The 17,599-nt window shown below is 42.4% G+C and overlaps 1 protein-coding gene and 1 long non-coding RNA gene across 6 annotated transcripts in view; one reads left to right on the top strand and one right to left on the bottom strand.

Annotated features, from left to right (window-relative positions):
* Positions 1 to 4,257, top strand: part of LATS2 (large tumor suppressor kinase 2) — a 52,765-nt gene extending 48,508 nt beyond the window's left edge. For both annotated transcript variants that reach the window (XM_082220260.1, XM_082220261.1), the window contains exon 8: positions 1,205 to 4,257. In XM_082220260.1, coding sequence (XP_082076386.1) covers positions 1,205 to 1,699 — 495 coding nt within the window. In that variant the 3' untranslated portion in view covers positions 1,700 to 4,257. The remainder of the gene's footprint in view (positions 1 to 1,204) is intronic.
* LOC309531046 lies at positions 1,481 to 17,485 on the bottom strand. 4 transcript variants are annotated; one of them, XR_014219018.1, is made up of 7 exons: positions 17,259 to 17,485; positions 15,714 to 15,807; positions 14,330 to 14,482; positions 8,779 to 8,916; positions 6,004 to 6,096; positions 4,801 to 4,900; positions 1,481 to 1,607 (listed from the first exon to the last, which is right to left on the bottom strand). It is a non-coding gene; the product is annotated as an uncharacterized lncRNA (long non-coding RNA). The 4 variants fall into 4 exon arrangements; XR_014219017.1 differs by lacking the exon at positions 14,330 to 14,482 and having other exon boundaries at positions 15,693 to 15,807; XR_014219019.1 differs by lacking the exon at positions 14,330 to 14,482.
* Positions 17,486 to 17,599: the final 114 nt, after the last annotated feature.

The raw sequence follows: 17,599 nt of genomic DNA, 5'->3' as shown, positions 1-17,599 counted from the left end.
ACACTGCCCAGGCTGGCGCCCTGGGGAGGTTGCTTCAGTGCCGTAAACGCAGTGGTTTGCCTTCACTCCATTGGCTTTTGAGTTGGATAGATGCCCACAACATTACTCCCTCCCTATCTCCCACTCAGGTATGGCTTTACTGACTTACTCGATACCGGTTCAGTCTGGTATTAAGCAGTCTTGAAACACACAACAGCACAGTGCCAGTAGCCACCCAATAATGTATCACTCACTTTATTCAAATGGATAATAAATTCCCAAAGGGGTAACCACTTGTGGATTTCCACTCTCCTCTTGCTCTGGAATTGGCAAACATGTCCTGGCTAGCAGGGCAACCAGGAACAGGGTGGGCAGATTGGTGGAGGACGTTCTACAAAGAGGTTACATGGCAATGAGCATTCAACCGGGGTTACTTGCATAGCAGTTATCTTGTCCATACATTTTACCACCATTTTCCTAATTGCAAAAAGTCTGGGGTGTGTTTTTTTAGCGGATTTGTTGTGCCAGGCAACAGAGCAATTTAACCCACTTTAATTGCACAAAACTAAACTTCTAGTATGCTCTAGAATGCCGCCTGAAAAATATTGACAATTTGAAGCTGACCGATGATACAGTTTGAAGGAATTTGCCATGGATGGAAACGCCCTTTATCAGTCATAAAATCAAATCTATAGGACAACAGTAATACTATAAAAAAGCCATAGATATCCAAAATTCCTAACAGAGCCAGTACTAAAAATCATTACTAGAATGATTAGATTGTATTTCTAATATAAGTTCATTTTAGGCTTCTCTGTAAATAACATTGATCACATTTCCTTCTAAATTAAATGAATTTGTTAAATAATTTCCTACTTCGTATTGCTTTTTTTTATATAAAATTTTTATTAGTTTTTCAAGGTTAGATGCCACTCTTTAGCATCTAACCAAGTGGTATCCATATGTAGATATCAGTGATTTAAGAGGGGGTGGGTGGAATCTTTGGGGAATTTTTTTTTTTACCTCAGAACACCTTTTGTAGCTTGAGGATACTTCTGGATTGAGGCTCAGATGGCCTCAGTGGCATGTAGCTTCAACTGGTGGCCCAGTTGTGCCTCTGTCTGGACCAGGATAGCCTAACTTCTGTCCTGTTTTATGTCTAGAAGGCTTGCCTTTCAGGAGGAATGCTACTGGATGCTAACCATCTATATTCACTACTCTTCAGGTGATAAATTGGGAGAACACACTGCACATCCCCTCCCAGATCAAGCTGAGCCCCGAAGCAAGTGACCTTATCACAAAACTGTGCTGTGCTGCCGAAGAGAGGCTCGGGAGAAATGGAGCAGACGACCTCAAGGTTCACCCTTTCTTTGACTCCATGGACTTCTCCACGGATATCCGCAGGCAGGCAGCTCCCTACGTCCCAAAGATCAGCCATCCAATGGACACCTCAAATTTTGATCCCGTTGAGGAAGAAGGCCCTTGGGATGACGCTAGTGAGGACAGCACCAGGGCATGGGACCCGCAGACTTCCTCCAGCGGCAAACACACAGAACATGCCTTCTATGAGTTCACTTTCCGAAGGTTCTTTGACGACAATGGATACCCGTTCAGATACCCAAAGCCTTCTGGAATAGAAGTGAGCCAGTCAGAGAATTCTGATACAGAAAGCAAAGATGGGCTGGATCAGGCAGGAGCCTGTCATCCCGTATATGTGTAAATTATTGTACAGAGTTCTACAAAATTAACCCATTTATCCATAACTTCCGTCTGAGCCTGCAGTTAGAAGGACTTGCAGACCGGGTCCTAAATGCAAGCTGGTTTTGAGTTTAGGCTGTTTAGGACTGTAAATAGCTATGTTAATGAGTGCACTTGAAATCCAGATTTTCAGCATCGATTTCCACGGACAGGCGTGTTCTTAAGCCAAGTTTTCCTTCTGGGTCAGCGTTGCCCACTCTGAGCATTTACAAGCTTCCACAGTGTTGTGCTGTTTTATTTTATTTTCAAGTGAGCAGAGAGCACTTATTTTTGTTTATAGCAGGGTTCTGTTTATCCTACTAAATTATAGGGATTAATTCAGACAAATCATGCTGCTGTTCTTCTTTTCTACATTCTTTTTGTTAAAAAAATGTCCATCGCACTTATGTCACATTTTTAGGAAAATAAGTAAGACTGAAGAACGTGTGATTAACGGTCTCTGTGCAATAATGTTTTAATAAGAGAAGAAAAAGTCTGCTGTCCTACATTTACCAGTGCCATTTTTATTCACACCATAATAATCTATATGAACTTTCAGTATCCTGACATCATTTTTGAAGCTGCTTTATTTCCCTTTTTTTTGATTTTTTAATTTTAATTTAGTGTAATCAAAGTGTGAGCAAGTGGCAATCGAAGAGTGGTTTCAGTGACTGGATTTGTGTAGAATGTTGCATGGAGCTGTGATTATGTTGTTTCTTCTGTTTTGAAATGACCTATTTCTTGCCATTCACAGGCAGGTCCTGTGCGTGTACTTGTACTGAGGATCTCAGCGACCCTTGGGACTTGTGTGCTGATAATGTATTGTGTGGATGGTTTTGACTCTTTATTATGACTGTGTGTTCTGTAAAAACAAATTACAAAGCTCTAATTCAGGTTAGGGGTTGGTGGTGTGTACAGGGGAAGAGAGAGAGAGAGGTTAGTAGCAGTTGATTATCTTGTTTCTTAAAATTCCTCCCAAAGATGGGTAACTAGCAAAACAGTTGCTTTGGAAATAAATTTGTGGCCAAAATCTAACTGTTTGATGGCCCACTCACCTACCACATGGTATGCAGTGTTCAGTTGTTTGAAACTTGCCATATAGTATTCATTTATCTTATCATTAAGTGTCTATATGGGGGGAAATATATAGAGGAGAATTCTTTGTGCCTTAAATTTGATTGGTGGGCCTTACTTCCTTATCCTTAAAACTGATAGGACTCTTCAGAGCAGTAATGTTAAAGGTAATTCAGTGACAATGCCTTTCTTTCTGGGATATGTTGAATCTATGGAGCTGCCTTTATACCAAGTTGTTTCCTCAACACCCTAGCCAGTGTCGTCTCCTCTGGCAGACAGTCTCTCAGGCAGAATTCTTCCAAGCCCAGTTAACCTGAGACCATTTCACTGGGAGGCGCTGGGGATTTAACGTGGAACTATATACATGCAAAACATATATTTTGCCATTGAGATGTAGACCCTCCCCAGGTGCATCTTTTCTTTGTTGCGGCTATATCTTATGGTGGAAAACAGATCTACAGTATATATAGCAATCCCCGAAACCATAGATACACATTGGCCTCTCTAGCTGCTTCTCTGTGATCACTTGGAGGACCAGAAATGGCTTACATGAGGAAAGCGTGCAGCCCTTTATCAACATCACATTGAGGCAACAATGGCTGGCACTTCCAGAGCTGCCAGGAATTGTGAACTCTTCTTTCCTATTTAAATAGGCCTAACCATGTATACACGGAAATGAATATATTTGGGGCAGCAGCCTTAGTTGTCTTAAGTGACGTTCCCAAATGCTGGCCCTGATTATACCTGGTCTGTTATATTGTTATATATCTATGATGGACTATACTAACCCTGCATCTCTATCAAAATGCAAGCGTACGTTAAAATATTTTCTTAAAATTGTTTAAAATGATGCATTTTATTAGTTATGTTAACATAAGGATTATTCAAAATGATAATGGAATACTAAAAATAAGTAAGCCATAAATATCTTCATTTATATTATATATATACCTAAATCAGATTAGTTTAACAGTCCTATTTTAAAATAATTCATTGCAATAACATTTGAGGGCAATATTCCACTGTGTTCTTGCTTTTTATGTTAAGCTTTTGAATCTGAAGCTGCATTTCCCCCACTCCCATGTTATTCCAAATATTCTTCCTTAACATTTTAGCCTATCATATCCTACCCATTGTCTAGGTATCTAAAGCAACAGCACCTGTAAATCCATCAGGCTAAACTAAACAAAATGATTGTGTATTTGTTTACATTTGTATGAAAGGAGTGTTCTGAGGTATGCAGTGCTTGTGTTGTGGCAGTTTATGAAAGATTTCAGTATTACTACTTTTTATATAATAATGCCATGTTTTTTATATATATTTACAACTATCTGACATTCTTTCATGTGGTAGGTTCTTCCTCAGGAACTCAGTTTAACTGTTATTTATTTATCATTTGCCTTTCGAAAGCTTCCGCTGGCACAATTTATTATTATTATTAAAAAAAAAAAAACCGAATCAAAATCACAGGCTGTATCTTGTGTGTGTTCTTTTAGCTTATTATAGTGGTTCTTAATTAGCGAGGTACTGCAAATGCCCTTTTTTTGAAAGCCAATCCATGGACCCGCTACTTTTGCGACACTGTAATTCAGTTTTACTAGCAAACCAGAGGTTAAACTAACCTTTTCCAGCCCCGGGAGGAGCTCAGGGAGTGTTAATGCAACACACCTACACACTGCAGCTGACACACTAACGTGTTGCGACACACGGTTTGGAAAGCTCTGCCATACATGCCGATTAGCTCACAACAATTTTGCTTCCCTAAATATCCCTACGTCTGTCCCTTGTAGACCCTGGCGATTATTCTTTGCACAGAAGCTCACGTAAGCGGGTGTTTGCAAACCTAGCGTGAGAATTGCCAAAAAAACCCACATCACCTAAAGTGAAGTTCAAAGCTGAATTGGGTAGTTTCTCCTCAGGCAAATGGCTTTAAAGGAATTTCATAGGAAGTCAAAAGAGTTCTGATCAGATTTATGAATTTTGAGTAAGACAGGGGATCAATATACTTACTTCCTCGTGGTCACCATATGGAATCACAGAACTGCAGAGTGGAAGGGGTCCTGCGGGGTCATCTAGTCCAACCCCCTGCAGTGCAGGAGTCTTTTATTGCCTGAAATATAAATATGAAGCAAATATGGAGGTTCCTCTTCAGGTGAAGCAACTGACAAAAATGTGAAGGACTTTCAATAAGGACTTTCAAAATCAGCAGGACTTTCAATAAGACTATTGTAGTTTTTGTGGGAGCAGGGAAGGGTGTTTTGCCGGATTTTGCAAAAACCCAATCTGATGTTGACGTCTATAACTAAATTGAATTTAACAGTAGTAATTGCAGCTTCACAGCACTTGCCAAAGTGGAAGGAGTTCTGAAAGACGATACTGGAACACTACTAATCTTTTCCCAATTACACGCGCAGAAAACAGCAGAACTCACCGATAGGCAACACATGAAGATTGTTGCAAAGCATCCCAAATTAGTAAAGGTAAAGGTAAAGGTACCCCTGCCCGAACGGGTCAGTCTTGACAGACTCTGGGGTTTGTGCGCCCATCTCACATCTATTGGCCGGGGGCCAGCGCTGTCCGGAGACACTTCCGGGTCACGTGGCCAGCGTGACAACGCTGCTCTGGCGAGCCAGAGCCGCACACGGAACGCCGTTTACCTTCCCGCTGGTAAGCGGTACCTATTTATCTACTTGCCCCCGGGGGTGCTTTCGAACTGCTAGGTGGGCAGGCGCTGGGACCGAGCAGCGGGAGCGCACCCCGCCGCGGGGATTCGAACCGCCGACCTTTCGATCGGCAAGCCCTAGGCGCTGAGGCTTTAGCCCACAGCGCCACCCGCGTCCCTTCATCCCAAATTATTACTATTGTATAATTATAAGGTTATTGTATAACCTTAGAAGGGACACGGCTGTCAATGCACTACTTACCTGTGAGTCATCTTAGGTCCATCCCCAGATGTTCAGGAAGGCTCCTTAAACCTCTGGAGAGCCTTTTGTGGGTGGTAGAGTTAGGGGCTGGGTGGCTGCAGGGGAGAGGAAGTAACAGAAAGTTTTCCTGCCACAAAGCTCCTTATCCACACAATCCCATACATGTCTCCTCAGAAGCAAGTCCCATTGAGTTCTACGAGTCTGGCTCCCAGCTCAATTGCAGCCCTACGGTGCAATTTAAACCATATTTACTCAGCAGCAAGTCCTATCAAATTTACTTGGGGCTTACTTCCAGGTAAGTGGTGCTAGGGTTGTGGCCTAAGTTAATTCATCTTGCGATCCAAGCCATTGTTTTCGTACAAAGCAAAAACAGACCTGTAAGCTTAAAATAATAACAGAAAAATGCAATGTTATTGGCAGATCATCAAACATGTAATTCCAAACATACTTTTACAGAATTTCTCCTTGCAGGCAATAATAGATTTAGACATGCATATGACATAAATAGCAAATGCTAAATTCTATGGGGGGTGGAACTCGGAATGTTTTTTCTGGCAGAGAAATGTGTTAAAGCAGTGAATGGTGGCATGTGGTGGAAAGGATTCTGGGTTTGTTCACTGGCAAGATTTCCGCCATCTGCCTTATACACCATTTTCCTAATTAAAAGTGAGCAGAAGAAAATGTTACATTTTCAGAATTAGCCTGTTAAAATATATTCAGAGTCTGAGGGTTTGCAAATGAGGCAAACAAAAGTATTATTTTAACAATAAGTGTGCTGCTTCTTTAACATATACATGCATAAACTCAAAAAAAGCAGCCTGTGAAGCTGCTTTCTACTGAGTCAGACCACTGGTCTGCCTAGCACTGTCAACACTGACCAGCAGCAGCTCTCTAGATCACTCGCTGCCTTACCGAGATATACTGGGAATTGAAGCTGGCATCACCTGCATGCAGCATCCCTGGCATCTCCAGGTAAGGACTAGGAAAGATGCTTTCTGAAACCACTACCCGTCACTGTTGACAGTACACAGCCTGGTGAACCAATGGTCTCACCGTATAATGCAGCTCAAAGTAGCTTACATCAGGCATAGGCAAACTCAGCCCTCCAGGTGTTTTGGGACTACAACTCCCATCATCCCTAGCTAACAGGACCAGTGGTCAGGGATGATGGGAGTTGTAGTCCCAAAACATCTGGAGGGCCGAGTTTGCCTATGCCTGGCTTACATCATAAAAATGCAGCAAAATATCATAATGATTGAAAAGCACATTGTCTAAAAAATACTGGAGAAAGCTTTTCACAAAAGTGAGCGGAAAGTAAGCCAACAAGTGGCTATCAGTCATGACAAAATGTTGCACTATGGTGGAGGAAAACCTATTCAGAGTGCCTGCCAGCCATGCACCGCTTGCAGATCTCTACATGTAGATGCATTGCAGCAGAAGAGTTGAATCGGGATGCTCGGCATAAATTCCGCTCCCTGCCCCAATTTACCATGCAAGTAGCTCTCTTTGAAATCAGTGAGGCACACACAGCATTGTTGCCTATAGTTTTTTTATCAATTCAAAACTTAGCTTATAATCTAGGAAACAATAACCAAAGAGTGTGCACTATCAATCCAAACCATCAAAGCACATTCATGCACGTTCTCCAGGACCTGCTTGTAAATTCTGTTTTCCAAGACTTGAAATAGCATGGCAATTCCCTTCATGCCACCATTCCCCACCCCACCCACCGAACAGACTGGACGTTGCTGGCAATCCTTCTATCTCTGGTTGGCACAGATCAGACTCTTTAATTAAAAAACTGAGAAGACACTGTTTTTCAGAACAGCAGCAGAATCGACATATCGGACACTCCTGTTGGGGTACTGGGCATTTGCAGTGCATTTTGTGGGTGCCAAATAATGGACTGATTTTCATAGCAGGGAATTCTGTCGTTGCCACGTAATCTGTGCTAATCCTCTATTATTGTTCCATTTTTCTCTTTTACCATACTTAGTCTTAAATATCACGCAGTCTGAATTTACGGTCAAGCTAAAATGCCTGCCATGAGAGCTCCTACCGGCTCATGCAAAACACACAAAAGTCTCTCAAGAATCATGCTAAATAATTCCCGTAGCAATCGCAAAACTAAAGCAACAATCAGGATGCCCAAATATGACTCCCGCATTGTGGGCAACCCTTAATCTAGGCTTGTGAATCATTGAACCAAATGAAGTTCACCAGCTAGCTTGTCGAACCTAGTGCACAAATTGTGGGGAACGGGGAGGTAATAAAGCTTATTGTGAAAGCTACAAGTCTCATCCCCTGAAACACAGACTGTCCAAGGAAGAGGGGCTGGGTCCCCTTTGACTTCTACTTCCCTGTTCTTTGATCACAGTAATAGGGTTTTCATTTCTCTTCTGTGTGGTTCCTAGCGGCTCTTTGAGTTGGATTCCCAGCTAACTCTCTCTTTGTCATTCACTTGCTGGAGTTCTTGCCTTGAAGCCTTGATCCTTCCGGAGGTGCTTTAAATACATAGTTAGAATGTGGCATAATACTAATATGAAGTACAATGCCTTCTTTTACCAATAGATGGAATGTATGACCAAACCTGGCGTGCTTTGGTCCATGGGCTCACAAAGACTCAAAACACAACTAAACCACAACGACCAAACCAAGATAAAAGCAGGGAGGCTACAGAAGGCCACAAACAGAGGTAGCAAGCCAAATCATGTTCTTCAGGGGCCATCACAAAAGGAAGCACGACTATCTTGTGATTCAAACAAAGGTCAAGCCTCAGGAGTGCTTGACAATCCTGCTTTTGTGGAATTGGAAAATATGTCTGACCCACAGAATCAGCTGAGCACCTAGATTTAAAACATGGGGTTTAGAACACTCTCCAGCTGGAGAGAACCCCCAGCAGAGTTGAAAACACTTTCAGAGTTAACCTGCAGCATAGCCTGGAATATAGGTTGTTCAACCTTTTTGCATAGCCTGTTTACTCTGTCTTAAACCACTTGCCCCACCCTCTCCCTCTCTAGCAATGAACAGACCACACACTGTTAAGTTTAAAATATTTACTCACTAAATTCAAAGGTGTGGTTCATGGGTTGCCCCACACAGCAGCAAGGAGAAGCCAGGTAGATTACTCTTGGGTGCAAAATTCACAATATAGTTTCAAACATGCTGTCTGAACTTTTAGTCTGTTCTGGTGGGTTACATGCTGAGAAGAGAGTGAGACAAAGGAAGAGAAACAGCATCATATCCTCCCTCACAGAGGTAAGGGGGCATGATCACCTGAGTCTAGAAACAAACCTCTCTGGTCTTAACCCTTCACGCCCTTACACTTGTGTTTGACTGCAATTTCCCAATTCTTACAATCCCAGGCAGACCACAAACACAGAACACTGAGTGGACCCAGCTTATATATGGCCAAAGAACTGCATTCTGCTTTATGGCTCACAAGCTTTGTAGGCCTTACATAAGTCATAACTAGCTTCCTCCAACCCCCAGGCTCTGAAGGTTAAAACTCCATGGTGCTATTGGCTGTTGTACAAATCCTACAGAATGAATAAGATGTTCTAGGTGGATAATTGTCAGCATTTGGAACGATCCATGAAGCCGTGTTGATTGTGTGAGGTGCGGTACTATGGGCTGAGCACCATGAATTATATGTGTATAATGATGACTATAAATGTATTTCGCTATACAATTTAAAGTTATGGTTGGAAAGAGCCATCTAGTGGTACAGGAAAGGCATGTGCTACATGTAAGTAGCATGAAGCCCTGTGATACCACTTCAGCAAACATGGCTTCCCCCGAATAATCCTGGGAACTATAGCTTGCCAAGTTTGGTCTACAGAGTGTTTTAACAATCAATTCTTCTTCCAAATAACTGTAACTCTGTGAGGGGAACAGGGATCTCCTAACAACTTCACAGGACCTTATTATCATTATCACATTTATTTTTTTGCCACTAACTACTAATTTTTTTTTAATGAAAAATTGTATTTGAAAAACTTATAATAATGTTTCCTGCTTTAAAAATAAAACAAAAGCCCATTAAATTAAATTAAATTATTAGCTATCAGAATGAACAGAATGGTTTATTGTGTACTGATAGAATGAAGTGAGACTGTTTGACTGCAAAATAGTAATAATATGTGGGTAAAACCTCAGTGCCTAGGACTTGCCGATCATATGGTCGGCGGTTCGAAATCCCTCAGCGGGGTGAGCTCCCGTCGTTCGGTCCCAGCTCCTGCCCACCTAGCAGTTTGAAAGCACTCTTAAGTGAAAGTAGATAAATAGGGAGCGCTTTATAGCGGGAAGGTAAATGGTGTTTCCGTGTGCTGCGCTGGTGCTGGCTCACCAGCTGCAGCTTCGTCACGCTAGCCACGTGACCCGGAAGTGTCTTCGGACAGCGCTGGCTCACGGCCTCTAGAGCGAGATGAGCACACAACCCCCGAGTCGGACACGACTGGCCCGTACGGGCAGGGGTACCTTTACCTTTACCTTTAGTTACACCAGACTGTTATCTTTCTATGTTCTAACACTGGGGCTAGTAACTTTCTGTTTCTCTAGGACTGCATTCATACCCTCCAACATCTTGAACCCCCAAACCAGGAAGCGTGTCTTGCTGCCTGTGCTCCCTCACGAGTCACACGACCTGCATGAGATCACGGAGCCCAAAAGATGCCCTTTTTCACCGCCGTGAAAGAGCAACCGAAAATGCCCTCTTTGGGGTGCCACCCAGAAAAAATGTGCTTTTTGGGGGTGGAAGTGTTGTTGTTTTTCTGGACAGGATCTTGGTGTGAAATCATGTGAGATCTCATGGCACACAAAATGGCTGCCATGCTCTCCCACGAGATGTCTAATTTTTTTCTGTGACACAGAGTATGTGCATTTCCTTGCCGGGGGGGGGGGAGGATACATTGGGAGCTGTGTGCAGATGGTAGGCAGGGCTGAAGTCTGTGGTAGGCAGGGTCAGAGCCAAAAAGTGTGTACAGTCACACACTTTATGGCACTCCCTTCTATCTCATATCTTTTTCTTTTTTCTACCTCCTGCAAGCTATATGGAGAGGGACAGATTGCTCTTGCCAAAGATCTGAATGAGGGCCACATAAAATTCCACCACCAAGGTCCACATGAACTTACTGGGCCACAGGCTGCCCACTCCATTCGTAAGACAACAGACGTTAGCTCTGACCTTTCTGTTAGTTCGCCTTGTGCTGCTCCTCATAGGCTAAAAATTAATCTTGCTATGCATGCTTTACAGCAATCAGAAGATTATCTGTGCATCAACATGGATAATCTTCTGGTTGCTCTAGTATGCATGGCCAGATTAATTGTTCATCTATGAGGAGTATGAACCTAAATTCAATTTTGGGTTGAAAACACATGGAATAAATCATATGGGCATGCAGCAAATGAATAATACGGATTTTCATTGCAACCATACCAATTTTGAGAAATGGCTTGGTATGTTGCTCTGCAATCAGCCTGTAAACTATTACATAGATTTCTTTGTTTGTTTGAAATATTTATATTTCACCCTTCATTAAAATTTGTTCCAGAGTGGTTTACATAATGAAAAGACTATGCTGTAGCTTAGTCAGCAGAGAGATTTTAGTGATAAGCTCCCATAGCAGGCACCATTCAGGTCACTGTGTTATGATGGTTCTGTATCATAAGCCTGTTATAATAAAGCTAAATAATACTATGCAGATTGTGCATCCCTTTACATATTTATTTATTTATTTATTTATTTATTTATTTATAAACTGCACTTTCATCTAGAATATGATGAGGTGGTATACAGACTCAAAACACACTATTACAATGAAAACAATTTTTAAAAAATCAAACACACCAATAGGAGCCATTTGGCAGAGAATTCCAGATATGAAAGGCGTGTCTGAATTAGTTTTTTAGAAGGCATCTGAAAAGAAGCAGGGATGACTCCTGCTGAACTACTGTTTGCAAGGAGTTCCGCAGGGCAAGGCCAGCAACATTAAGGGCTCAGACCCTGGTAAAGGTCAGCTGAGGCTCAGGGGCAAGTGCTAACATCGTCCCATGAGAAGACCTCAGCAATTGAGTCTTGACACACATACAGTACTAGGTATTATTGTTCTTTGGATGTTTCCAATTCTGTCCTGCGCGGAATGTCAGTTTAGTGGAGAAACATCTTATTAATGTGTACCTTTTGCCCATCTCTCTTTGTTGTTGATTATTGCATACATGTATAAGGGATATAATTTATTATTTTATGTGAATGAAGAATTCAAATGCTGTATGACTGTGAAGAAAAGTTATTTCTGATTTTAGAAGTGTCTGTCAGTTTGCATTTTTTTGATGAAGAAAGTATTGATCTGATGTGTAGAGAGCTCTTTCCTATTCTAATTGATTCAAGAGGGTTCTGGAAGCTTCTCTGTGTGATACAACTAGTGCAAGACGGAGGTTTCTAACTGTGGAGTTCGTACAGAGCCCCCAGTCGTTTCACGGACTATTGACCTGTACACCACTACTTTATTCTTCCGCTGCCACCAATTTTGTGGAAAAAACTCAGGGTTCCCTGGTGATGTATTGAGTCTCAGTCAGGTAGAGTTAACAATGAAGATTAAAGTTTATTTCAAACACAAACAAGTTTTAAAATATATTCGAAACGCTGTCACTCTATTCCCTCTCAGTCTTGTCTCTGTCTCTAACTCACCCTGACTCCTCTATCTCCCCCCCCCAAAAGAACCAACTGAACTGTCAAAACCTCTAGGCTGAGCCTCAAAATCAGGTAGGCTCCGCCTTCAGGCTTTCTTATTGGTCAACCTAGTAACCCCTTCTCTCCCCCAATACAAACGTATCCCCAAAGAATGGACAAACGCCACACTAACTGACAAGGAATTCTCTATTTTGCCTAAAAAACAGGCAGAAGGTTCCTGATGTTTGGGTTATTCCTTCGGAGAAGCCGAACAGCTGGTTTGGACTGCATCTGTTATCTCTTTCACTCAAGGTCATGCTGACTATAATAATAGTGTGGTGTTCTGTACATAGTACACTTAGTGTTAAGGTTTTAGTCTTATTGTTAAGTTCTTGTAAGTTTAGGTTAATTCTGCTGCAATTTGATTTCTTATGGACAGTGCCAATCCTGAATGTATTGGATTTGTGACCATTATGCTCATTTACCTTCAGCAGCAATAGTAAATTCTGGTATATGAAATATAGTTGCCTCTGGTCTATTTTGGGCGGAGTCTTGCAACATGTTTCAAGTTTTTACTCTGCTAACTATACGCTGGAGTTCTGTCATGGATCGATATGAGTAGAATTTATAACAACGTCATTCCCATTGAGTCTAGTGGGACTTACTCCCAGGTAAGTGTTATAGGATTGGAATCTAAAAGGATCATCTTTAATGATCTTCTAGCTATTAAAGTACCACTGAGCTGTAATATTTTATCTAGTGCTTAAGTTGGAAGAAAACAATCCTGCCTATGTGCAACTAAAAGGATATTAGTGACTCAATCATATCCATATAATAAATTTAAAGCACTTTAACAGTCCTGATTCTCCTAAAGAATTATGGGGACTGTAGTTTATTAACTGTGCTGGGAACTGTAGCTCTGTGAGGGGGGCGGTCTCCTAATAACTTTCAGCACCCTTACCAAACCATAGTTCCCATGATTCTTTGGTGAAAGCTATGACTGTTAAATGACACAGGAGTGCTTTTAATATATGGTGTGGCAGGCTGGTTTTCTCTAAAGTGTTAGGACCTGATCTGTCAGAAAGATTAGATTAATGATGTACATTCAACAGTGAACACTTTGTCCAATACTATTAAAAAGATCCTTAAAAGGACTCTCTCAAAAGAACACAAACACACACTGTGTTCCTGAGGAACAAAGTGAAGACAGTATGTGAAATACACAAATGCATCCAACTCATCTTTTAAAGCAGTATCATGCCACTTTAAACAGCATGGGCTTCCTCCAACGAATTGTGGGAGTTGTGGTTTGTTGGTGCTGAGAGTTGTCAGGAGACCCTATTCCCCTCCCAGAACTATAATAACCACGACAAGACGGTTTGAACATATTACACCGATCCTGACCCAACTGCACTGGCTTCCAGGTAGTTTCCGGGCCAAATTCAAAGTGCTGATTTTGACTTTTAAATGCTTAAACGGTTCAGAGCCTCAAAGGTCCACTTCTTTCCATACGAACCTATCTGGACCTTGAGCTCATTGAGATCCTTCTTCGTGTGCCTCCTCCACGAGAGGTCCAGAAGGTGTTAATGTTGTGAGCCACTCCATCTTAGGTTCCCGTTGTACAGATGTGCAAATAAACCATATATCATCAAGACAACACAGCCTCCACTGTCTCCTTCACTCCAAGGAAACCAAACTCTGGGAAAGCAACCTGGGACCCCCTGGCATCTCACACCGCTCAGAGATTGGGGTGGCATGCGGCAATATACACTTCTGCCTGAGTCTTAGTGGTTGCAAACAGCATTTGAAATAGCATGATTGTAAACATCCATCTTGGAATGACTGAATGAATAAACAACAGTTATGGTGTGGGGATAAATGGTTATGCAGGAGTTGGGGCACCATGGCTGGGTGTTATTGGACCACAATTCGAATAATTCCTGACCTTTGGCCATGCTTGATGAGGCTGATGGAAGTTGGAGTTGAGTAGCATTTGTAGGGTCACATATCCCACACCTGGGTTAAAAACCTATTGCCTTGTAGCATGGCCCTGATCCTGGCGGTTTTTTTGTTGGGGGGCAGTTATGCAGAAATAGTTCTACAAAGATAAAATTAACGTTATGTTGCTGCAGCCAGTAGAATAACATATTAACTCGTTTTAATAAGCACATTTCGTAAACAAAGACTTTGTTAGAACCAAAGGAAGCTCAGAAACCATGCATCCATACAAGCAGAGCCATTAATTAACTAAGGGTTTGTCTGCTAGCAAAGACAAGGGTGCCCTTTATATATATTATAACACTGTTTTTCAGGGAGCCTCTCTGCTGCAGCTGGCATTTAGCCAACTGCAAAGCATGAAGGACACTTCTCATTTGAGAATAAAGGATGCAGTATATGCGGGTGACATTCTACATTATTTGGCATATCCGTACAATTAATCATCACACAATTAAAAGATTTCATTCTAGCCGTGGGCCAATGGTTTGTAGAGCAAGTGGTTTATTTAATAATAGCCTCTGCTCCAATACTAGCATGTTTTACATGCAGAAAGCCCCAGGTTAAAAGCCCTGCCATCTCCAGGTAGGGCTTGGAAAGATGATGCTCAGAAGCTCAGTTCAACTGGAACTCTACGCATGCCCCAAGACCATGTTTAGATTGGCTTTTCTTTAGCAATGAGTGTTGTGTCCCTACAATGGAACTGGAGAAAACTTGGTAGTTCAATCTAAGCTTTGTTCCATCAGGCTCCAGTACTTCCTATCCAATCCCCAGGTGTGGTCTAACCAAGGCAAAATAGAGTGGTACTATTACTTCCATTGATCGGGATAGTATACTTGTTGCTGCAGGCTGAAACAGCATTAACTTATTTGCTGCTGCATCACACTGTTGACTCATGTTAAGTTTATAGTCAGTAGATCCCTAGATTCTTTTCACATGTACTACTGGCAAACCAGGCGTCCCCCGTATTATATTGGTGCAGCTGGTTCTTCTTGCCTAAGTGTAGAACCTTACATTTATCCTTAATGAATTTCATTCTGCTAGTTTCACTTTGGGCCCAGTTCTCCAATTTGATAGGTCACTTTGAATCTCGATTCTGTCTTCTGTCGCGTTGGCTACCCCTCCCAGTCTGGTGTCATCTGCAAATTTGATGAGCATCCCTTCAATACCTAAATCCAAGTCATTTGTAAAGATGTTGAACAATGGTCCCAGGACACCTCACTTGTCACTTTTTTCCAGGACGACGAGAAATCATTAACAAGCACTCTTTGGGTTCGGTCAGTCAACCAGCTACAAATCCAACTTTCAGTTACCTCATCCAGCCCACATGTTACCAGTTTCCTCACATGTGGGACTTTGTCAAAAGCCTTACTGAAATCAAGATACACCAGGTCTGCACTATTCCGCTGATCCACCAGGCTTGTAGCTCTATCAAAAGAGAAAGAGAGAGAGAGAGAAATTTGTCGGGCATGACTTGTTTTTGAAAAATTCATACTGAATCTTAGCAATCACTGCATTCTTTTCTAACTGTCCACAGGACCTTTCCTGGTATCCACATCTGTCCAATATTATTCTTATAATTTCTTATGAAATAGCACATTTTTATGTATTTCCACCCAAACCAGCTTTGATCCAAATTGAGAAAAATAACAACCTAGCTGCATGTTAAGCTGGTAATATCACTGAATTGTAGAGTTGGAAGGGACCCCTAGGGTCATCTAGTCCAACCCCCTGCAATGCAACATGGGGCTCAAACCCACAACCCTGAGATTAAGAGTGTAGTGTCATAGTTCCATTTCTCACTGTATCATATTCACTATGATTAATTTCTGTATGGTTCTATTTTAGTGACTATTAATCTATATGGACAAAGGGGAAGTGTAATGAGATTATAATTAGCTGTAGAAATGTTAACCTTCAGCCTTATCTTCAGGAGTTGCAGGGGGCGGAGTAATTCAGTTTGCTTACAGTTCTCACTTAGAAATTTATCTGTATCGGCTCTCAGTAAGTATCTGGAAAATTTGTTCTTGCTCCCCTCCTCTTACCATTACCCCCTTTTTTTACTAAACAAGTGAATTCTGTGTTATTCCAAGCAACTAAACAATTTTTGATTGTATGCTGCCATAGTATACTATAAGCTTAATGCTAGAAATTTGGAACAATTTATTATAATCTATTTTGCCTAGGAGTCTTAAAATGTATAGGGCAAGATCCAAAGGATCTTGTATTGTCTTGTATGAAAGGTAGTGAGTCTGCATGGTCTCAAGCATACGTTTCCCCCATTATCAGATTATTTTTAAAACTGTAATTCCAGAGACTGAACCTGGGACAAAGTACCAGCTCCATCTCTACAGTCCTTCCTTCCCATTTAAAAAAATGAACTTTGCACAGAAGAACAGAGTATCTCCAATTCTGTCAGGGCCACAGTGTCTTTGATAGTGAATGGCATGTACAAGTTCAGCAAGCGCATCTACTGAATTGCTGCCTATTACAAAAGCAAGCGAAAAAAGTTCAAAATCTGGGCTCTGTGAAACTGCTTTACTCATCAATAAATAACAATAAAAAGTGATGCTCTCGGGGCTAAATAAGAGCTGCTAGTATACCAGCCCGACTTTATTCTCCGTGCGCGCTTGCAAGGACTCCCATTGCTTACTTTACTTTTTGTGTAAGCCCTGAGGTGCGGTATTAAAACGCCAAAATAGTCCAGGATCGTTTCCGCCGCTTTTGAGCTTACTTGGAAAGCGCGCGCACCACCCTTTGACGTGGAAACAAAGTACCTCCCGGGCTGCGCTTACTCCGCGCCGAGAGTGACAAACACTCTGCACGCGCTTCAACTCCAAGGCGCTTTCCCCCGTGTTCACGGTTACACACAAACACACCTTTCGTCCGCATGCATGCTGAGCTCCGGCGGGGCAAGCTCGACCCAGAGCCGGAGCTTTGCTCAGGGGACTTTCGGGGTCTGCGCTACTTTTGCGCTTAAAAAGGCAACGGACCGCGGCACCCGAGTGGCTGAGGTGATTCTCAGGGGGCATCTTCGTACCCCACCCCCAACTCCCTCGACCAGGGCAGCGACTGTCCAGCTTTTCCTCATGGCCGTTTTGGCGCGGGAGACACCCCCCCCCCGTGGGCACGCGCGCGCCCCCGCAACCCCCCTGGCAGGGGCGGGCAGCGCCGCCCGACTGAGGCTCCGCTCCGCGAGGCTCTCCCGGCGCTGCCCGCT

The sequence above is a fragment of the Podarcis vaucheri genome, assembly GCF_965113315.1.
Source record: "Podarcis vaucheri genome assembly, chromosome: 4".
Classification (NCBI taxonomy): Eukaryota; Metazoa; Chordata; class Lepidosauria; order Squamata; family Lacertidae; genus Podarcis; species Podarcis vaucheri.
This window is presented reverse-complemented; position numbering and strand designations above follow the sequence as displayed.